The 8,334-nt window shown below is 52.2% G+C and overlaps 1 protein-coding gene across 1 annotated transcript; it reads right to left on the reverse strand.

Annotated features, from left to right (window-relative positions):
• Positions 1-1,946: 1,946 nt before the first annotated feature.
• Positions 1,947-5,913, reverse strand: CBLN2 (cerebellin 2 precursor). Its single transcript, XM_059410095.1, has 3 exons — positions 5,557-5,913; positions 2,428-2,547; positions 1,947-2,215 (listed from the first exon to the last, which is right to left on the reverse strand). The coding sequence occupies exons 1-3, from the start codon at positions 5,911-5,913 to the stop codon at positions 2,018-2,020; spliced, it is 675 nt and encodes a 224-aa protein (XP_059266078.1). The 3' UTR covers positions 1,947-2,017.
• Between the last annotated feature and the right edge of the window lie 2,421 nt (positions 5,914-8,334).

The raw sequence follows: 8,334 nt of genomic DNA on the forward strand, positions 1-8,334 counted from the left end.
AACGGAAACCAATGCTGCCCCATGCTCACGCGTCTTAGAAAAAATTGATGCTATATTGAAATGTCAGTTTCTTTTATATCCATGTTCTCTGATTGAAATATTGGGTTGGAACTTGTGCCACATCAATGACTGTATGTGATGAAAGCAGATTGCCTATCCATAAAGCATTTTTAATGCTGTCTTTTTCACATATCTACCCCCAAAATCTTTTCGTGTGAAAAATACATATATATATATATATATATATATATATATATATATACATATATAAATTGAAGTGTATTTAAGTGTGCAATTTCCACCTAGACCCATCCCTAGGTCTGCAAACAGGAGTGTGCATCTGAGTGTATGTTTTCAAGAGGCACGGTGTGGATCTCCTTTCCCCGAGTCCTTGGTCCTTGGCCTTCTACTTCCGCACCTTGTAGGAGTTGGAGGACGATGTGAAGGGAGAAGAACAAGCCAGACATCAAACCCATTTATTCTCAATCTTAAATTGTGACTTTTTATCATCAATATTTTGGTTACATTGTGACACAAAGGACAAATTAACATCCGCTGTGAGGTCTCTTCTTCGATTGCTTTGGGATTTAGTAACGTGTCCTTGGCATAGGACTCCCGCACCCGTCGGCTCCCAGCTGCATTGTGATCCTACTGTTGTACAAGGGGCCAAGACAAGAAGGATTTGCACCACTGCTCCCAGGGTGCCTCTGCCAATACCTGTAAGCGCTGTGACTTGTAGGTGGCTTCTCGCCAGGTGTTCGCAGGGAGTGTGAACACGCCTCTTTCCTTGGCGGATCAGAGGAGGATCCTGAGGGAGACTGACTCATCCTGTTGGCTTTGGAGCACCTGAGGCTGGGGCGCTGGCGCAGACGCAGGTGCAGACAGCTGAGGACGGGCTGCTGGGAAGACCCAGGCGCGCTGGGCCGTGGAAGCGTGTGTTCGGGAGACTTGGTCATTCCAGCTTCTGTCCTCATCTGACATGATTCAGGCCACCCAGGAGCATCAAGTGTTTAAAGTATTCCAGAGCGTTAAAAAAAAAAAAAAAAAAAAAAAGGAAAAAGAAAGAAGAAACAAGAAAATCCCAATTTGTTAGTTCTAAAGGTGTATCTGAGAGAATCTCTTGGAAAGAAGAAACAGAATCGTCCATCTGTTATTTGTACTTTGATATACACGTACCTTCTGCTCGGTTTGGTCTCAACCAAAACAAAATACATAGGTATGCTTTGTGTTGTTTTGTTTGGTCTTGTTCAAGAATTCAACATACATTTCTCTCCCCCATCCCAGCACAAAAAAAAAAAAAAAAAAAAAAAAAAAAAAAAAAAATTTTCCAGGAAAAAAAAAAACACAAAACACACACACACACACACACACACACATACCCACACATACACACACACAAAACACAAAGCAAAAGTCGCAGTCCAATCGTGCAAAATTTGCTTCTCCGGATAAAGCACTTCTTGACAGATTCACAACGTCCCCTTCCCCCTCCCGAGGCCTCCCGTCCACCCAGGGGAAAATACAAAATGAAAGTGAAGCCATTCTTTTTCTTAAGGCTGAACAGACACACAAAGAACACATTTCAAGGACTCTCCAGCGGGTGGTGATTTGCAGGGCTCCTCTCTGAGCGCTGCCTGCGACCTGCCATCCATCCTGGGGTCAGCGGCACTCCTCGCGTGGGGGCAACAATACAAGAAACAAACAAAAGAAGAAAAGCCAACGGTCCCCACAATAAGATCCAATATTGACTTTACAATCACAGGTACAAATCGCTCAAATCGATAATTTCATTTCTCCTTCAGACCTTGTCGTCTAAAACTAATTAGAAGCCAGGTTCCCAAGGAATGGTCTATAGTCAAAGAAAATACTGGAGATTTGGAAGGAAATCATTCTTCTACTTCAACCGTCTGATGGAGGTGGGAAATTAGTGGTCCTATTCTGGCAAGTTCAGGGTGTTGAGGAAGGGCGGAGTCCGGTGTCCAGATCGCAACTTCCCCATGGACTGGGGACTCTGTGTTTATAGAGGAAAAACCAAGAAGCCCGAGAACGTGGAGTACTTCCAGCCTCCCATGAGGTTCCCCCTCTCCAGTTTGAGATGCACTTTGTCTTCCCTTTCCATCAGCAGTAGGACACCGTTGCTGGCAGCTTCTCTGGTCACATCCTGGTCTCCTGCAAAGGCTGAGATCACTGGGTAGCCGTTCTGCATTAGACTGACCTGCAGTGCAGAGGGTAGAGCTCAGGTGACCTGCAGGACCCCACGAGCACACGTTGGTTCTCTGATCCCCCCACATCCCCCTGCCCTTTCCACGGAGCCACCCCAAGGGCCTGGCCCGGAAGATGCAGTGGCTTCTGGAGCCATGGGGCTGCAGCCGTGGGGCAGCAGTCCTCCGAAGCTGAGAAGGTCCACACAGCCTCAGAGCTACCCACCTGGATGGTCTGTCTGTTGTACACTTTGACCACGTGGAAGCTGAAGCTATAAATCCCTTTTCTCGGTGCTACAAATATACTGGAGGCAAGATCGAAATGGTTGCCAATATTTACTAATACCTGAAAAAGAAGAGGGAATACAGCACAAACAGAGCGAACCCCTCCCTGGCGTCTCTGACTTAGACTGGCAAAACCACAGCCACGGAGCACCCCAGATTTGGCAGCACAGGCCAAATCTGCCCCCCACTGGGAGGGGGCATAGAGAGGGATGGCAGTGAGGGGGAGGGGAAGGGGGGAGGGAGGGAGAGGGAGGGGGGGGGGGGGGGGAGGGAGGGGGAGGGGGGGGGGGGCTGGTGGTAAAATAGCCTACACCTGGAAGGGATTTGAGAAGAATCCTAATGGACTGTAATTAATAAAGGTGTTGAAAAGTGTATTTTATGTCTGCATTGAAAAAAAATGGGAGCAAATTGTGCACATTGGGGGCAAGGCAGAGAAAAAGGAATAGAAGACAATGAGGTCCCGGTAAACAAATGGAATCGAGTCTGTTCAGAGGTTCATAGGATTCAGGAGGTTTCCACGTGAAGTTTACTTTCACAAATAGGGCGCCACGCCAGGCTGAATGGGGAGAAGGAGACCATAGCTAAGAGGCCAATTCAGGGAAATAACTTGCCTCAGCTCAAGCTTGTCCCCTGTGTCCCTGGCCCCTGGCCCCCTCCCTGGGAGCACACAGGAGGTGCCCAAGCTCAGGGTTGAGGGGAAGACGGGGTGGGTAAGCACTGGCTGCACCTGTTTCCTTCACTTTCCTCTGAATAATGTGTTTGCTCCCTTGGCTGAGCTCTGATGTCATGCAAATAAGCTTGATTAAATGAAGGGTGTGGAAACAGCAGTTGGATACCCTGAGCTCAAACGTTTTACAGGAGCCTGCGAAGACTAATGACAAATTAGCCAGAGGATGTGAGGTCACATGACCCCGCAGAGGATTTTTCTCAAATGAGAGGGGGATCAGAGTGTTCATGTCACAAACAGAATCTGCAGAGTGAGCGATCCCTCATGAAGACCCAATTCCCTATCAGGAGTTTGAGACAGAATTTGGTCACCCTGTCTGGATCTTGTCCCCACCTCTACTCACACACAAATGCACAACTCGATTACAGTAATAAAATGGCCCGCTTGGTGTTCTGGGCTTTTAAAGCAAACAGCCAGCAACAACAGAACCCTAGGTTAGGAATCCTGTCTTCTGCTCAGAAAATAAATTTCAACCGAATGACTCTTGCTGTTTACTCCTCACACACTCCTCATAGATGAGTGATACGCAGTCCCCACAGAGATGTGCAATCTGCCGGTGACAACCACTGTCGCCACTGGGAAATAAACGCGCACCAGCTTCTTCGAGGAGCTCAGGGCACCACTTCAGTCCCCCTCGCTGGCAGGGCTCACACAGACACTTGGGGCTCTATTGTTCGAGACCATGAGCTGCACAATGCCTGCTCTCCGTCTCTTCCAGCCTGGGCTCTCAGTCTGCCTTACGATGCTTTAAAGAAGAATAAAGCATTCTCCATCCAAGCCCTCGGAACTGTTTCTTCCAACTCAACTACCTCGACTCTTTTCCATCGGTTCTAAATGCGGGAAACTGGTAAATGTAGGGCCCTGCTGTCAATGAAAGAACACCCAAGGAGCCCAGAAGAGCAGGCTTCACTGACTCCCTAACTCAGGAAGCAGGGAACAGCATTTTATGCTCCCTGCCACAGTTAGCTCATCTATGAAATTAGAATCGTATCTTGCCCTACAGCTGATCTTGCCCCCACATCACAGGGTTCTCCTGACACCCAAGTGAAATGATGGGACGTAACTTAATGATAACACATGAAGGACTTAGCAAATACCCAGTGATGGGTGTCTGCTTTATCTGGCAATAACTAAAACCACTAGTTTTATTAAACAACAACAACAACAACAACAACAACAACAACTGTTTAAAACAGATGAAAGAGAGATCACCTCCAAACCCTAAAAACTTCAAGTAGATAATCCTTAGCAAGGATTAAATTAAATCAATCCTCTGCCCCACACACGGGCAGTGGTGTGTGTAGGTTCACGCTTACACTGAGGTGTAAGAATTGGTTAACAGGAGGGAAATCAGTTAAGTGTCGCCAGAGAGCCCAGGACTCTGTTCTAGTGGGAAGCATATTGGCAAAAGGAAGGGACTGAGCAGGTAAAGTCTGGGAACCACTATAATGTTTTCAACTTGTTTCTGAAAAACAACAGAAACCAAGACAGGAGGACCCAAGAGGAAAGTCACAACCTCCAATTCTGAGCCCAAAAACCCAGAGAAGAGATTGATCTGACCCAGAGAAGTCTGATCATTTACTGAAGCCTCTGCTTGGAGCCAAGGGAGAGAAGTTAAGTGGCTTGGGTTAACTTAAGTCATTGATCCTTGTATTTTTTTAATCTATACGGCCACACTATATATAATATTTATGTGTTGTATATTTTTTTAATCTATACGGCCACACTATATATAATATTTATGTGTTGTATACATTTATACATCGCGGCATATGTGTTGTATTTACTATCTATTCCATCTACATAACCGCACTCTACTTTATTTTGAATTTATATAACCATCCCTGCTATTGGCCCCACACTCTTTGCGACTTGTTTTTCTTGAAGATAAGCGACCTCTCCCCAGTCCACTCCAAGCTACGCAGTAGGCACAGATTTGCTGATCCTTGGCTGAGACCCTCGGAGACTCCCCCTTTGGGGTGTGTTTTCCACGCACTCAGTCCCCAAGTTGGCCACCTGGATGACCGAAGCCTCTCCACCACAAAAGACAGCCCCGTCCCAGCGAAAAGTAAGATGCGCAGGCTCCTTTTGGGGAATTCATTTCAGATCCCTTAGTTTTAAAGGACTGTCAGTCATCCAAGTGCCAAGGGAGCTGCTAGTGATAGAAAAGCTACAATGTGAGAAAAGGGAAATGGTAAGGAGCGCTGACTCGGAAAGGGAGAAAGGAGAAGGGCAGGGCAGAGCAGAGAGGCGGGGAGCGCCTGGAAGTCCCCAGCCCACGCGCCCAGGCCCCCGCCCTCTCCACCCTGGGCGGGAGGCGAGGCGGCAGGCCGGCCGGCTGACCTGGTCGAAGTAGATGGTCATGGTGCGGTTGCTCATCTCGGACGGCTCGTGGTTGGTGCTCCGCGTGGCGGAGAAGGCCACCTTGGCGCTGCCGGAGCGCACGGAGATGCCCAGGGAGGAGGTGACCGCGCCGTCCGCCGACGGACTCGAATCGCACACCACCAGGCACTTGCCCTCCAGCACAATGGGCTCCGTGTCGTTCTGCGCCCGCACGGGGCAGCCGGCAGGCAGCAGCAGCAGCAGCAGGGCCAGCGCCGCCCCCAGGCAGGAGCCGCAGCCAGCCGGCTCGCGCAGCGCCCCCCGGCGCCCGGGCATGGTCAGCGGCGGCCCGCGGGGGCCCCGGCCGGGCGCCGGCATCCGAGCTGGGAAGTGCGGCGCGCGAGGGCGACGTTGGACAAGGGCTGGAGGAGCCCGGGAGGGCGCGCAGGACTGCGCGGGGCCCGGGGAAGCCTCCTTTGGCCTCGGTTCCCTGCTCTGATGGTCAAGGCCAGGGTCGTCCTCAGAAGAAAGGCGCCAGCGGACCTGTCAGGGCAAAGAACCCGAACCCTTAGACTGGGAGGTGAACCTGGAGGTGGGGGAGAGGGGCACGGGGAGCAGGTGCCTGCAGCGCAAGGGCCCCTTTCCATGGAGACCACCCTCTTAGTACCGCACATAGCCACCCCTTCCCGGATTGGCACAACAGGTCCGAGGAACGCCCCGGCGCCCTGGGGCAGTGCGTCCCTCAGGGCTCCTGGGCGACGCGCGTCAGGGGTGCGATACGGTAAGGGGCCCGAGGTTCTGCAGGGCCTTGGCCCTAAGACATGGTCGGTGACCTCAGAGACGCCGTCAACGCCACCCCCAGGGCCCATTCTGCAAAGGCGGAGAAGGACTAAGATGCAGGCAAAGAGAGAAAGTAGGAAAGGTTTATCGCCTTCATTTTAGTGGTATTTTCTTGAAAGCCACACCAAGAAACCTTTTTCCTTTCTCTGCTTTCCCTTGCATCCTCTGTTTATCCTTCCTGGATATAGAAATATATTTTTAAACAGTCCACTTAATAAAGATTGTATCCATTTTCCGCCCAAAACCAAATCCCAAGGAAGCTCCTTAGGGTGAATACGACTAAGAGGAAAAGATAAAGACGACAGACTCTAAAACCAAACACCCACTTCCACGGGCCCCGCAGCCCGCAGCGAGCTCCTTTGGAGGAGCCGCTCAGATCGCTCTCTCTGGCGCAGGACCAGAGGATTGCAGGGCTGTGAGCGTCCCAAGCTTGTCCTGTTGGGCAGCTTTTGTCCCTGGACCCCCGGCCCTTCCCGGCCTGGAGGCAGCCCTGCAGCTTTCTGCTAACTTGAGCGCGCGTTCGCACTTTCCCCGACCCTCTCTTCTGCCACCCAACTAGGCAGGTCATTTCAATACCCAGTCGGAGAAAGGAAAAGCAAAGAAGCCGCTCCCCTCGCCGCCCACAGCCTCCGTACAACTCCTCCAACAGTCTATCCAACAAGAGAAGTTGTTGTTCCGGGAGTAGCCAGCCTGCCCCCAACCCCGTACACAATGATTTCGATAGTCTCTCTCTTTCGCCCTCTCCAGAACGCAGATTCTCCAAGGTCCTCATTAAAATATATGCATGAATGCAATTAACGTGCTGATCGTGGAGGACAGGCTTGGGTTTTGGTTACCTGGAACATCCATGATGAGCGAGCAGCGCTGTCCGCGAAGTTGTTCTGCTTAAAGAAGATGAGCGGGAGCTGGCGGGAGGAGACTCGGAGCGCAGCCCTTCTCCCCGCGCCTGGCCAATAACCGCGCCGCCCCGCCCTGCCCCTTTCCCGCGACGGCCGGCGCCCGCTCCGGGTACGCCCCGTGCCGCGCACCCCGGTGCCTAGCCTGGCGCCCAGAACCCGCACGCCGGGTGCCCCTCACCGCGCCGCGCCTCGGAGCCGCACGTCCCGCGCCCGGCATCGCCGCGCGCGTCGCCCGGCATCGGCTCGCCCGGCGTCCCGCACCGCACAGCGGCTCGAACCCTGGCGCCCTGCACCGCGAAGCGTCCGGCACCTGCACACCCCGCGCCCAGCGCCGAGCAGCGCCCCGCGCTTCGCACCGGTTATGTTCCAGGCACCGCACCCGGTTCCGCACCGCACCCGGGCCCACGGTCGAGGAGGGCCCTTCGCGCACAGCGCGCCCGCAGCGTGGCTCTCTCTGCCGGGCCCCTCAGCCCCGGCCTCTCCTCTCGTCTCCAGACGGCACAGCCATCGCGACCGCCCGGAGGACTCCGCGCACTGCCCCCTCCCGGGCTCGGCTCCCGCTGTCCTCACCCCCGCCGCACCCTGCACCGCCCAGGTCCGGCTCTCACCCAAACACCCAGAGCGAATTCCTCCCAGATGCCTCGTTTTTAATAATTAGGCACCCTCAAAGCACCGGTCGCTCTTCGTTTCGATTCTTTCTTTTCTTTTCCAAATTCCCTCCAAGTCTTAATCCTGAATAGCGTGACTACTTTCATAATGAAGGGGTAAAGCAGTTTTTCTTTAAAAAAAAAAAAAAATTAAAAGAATAAATAAATAAAAATAAAAGGACTGAAAAGGAGAGAAAAAGCTTGGGATTTTAATGGCTTAAAGGCTGTGGTTCCGGAATCGCCAGTTTGGGAAATAGCAGATTTGGGCAGGGATTAAAAGAGGCGCCTCCGCCTGGGTTTATGTTTCTGCTCCTCTGAACCTCGGGGCTCCTGAGCGCACTGGCACACGCGCTTACTTATTAAAATGCCTACTCTGAGCTCTAACGACCTGGGGAGACGCGCCGGTTTCCCAG

This window comes from Mustela nigripes, chromosome 8 (assembly GCF_022355385.1).
Source record: "Mustela nigripes isolate SB6536 chromosome 8, MUSNIG.SB6536, whole genome shotgun sequence".
In the NCBI taxonomy this organism is placed as follows: Eukaryota; Metazoa; Chordata; class Mammalia; order Carnivora; family Mustelidae; genus Mustela; species Mustela nigripes.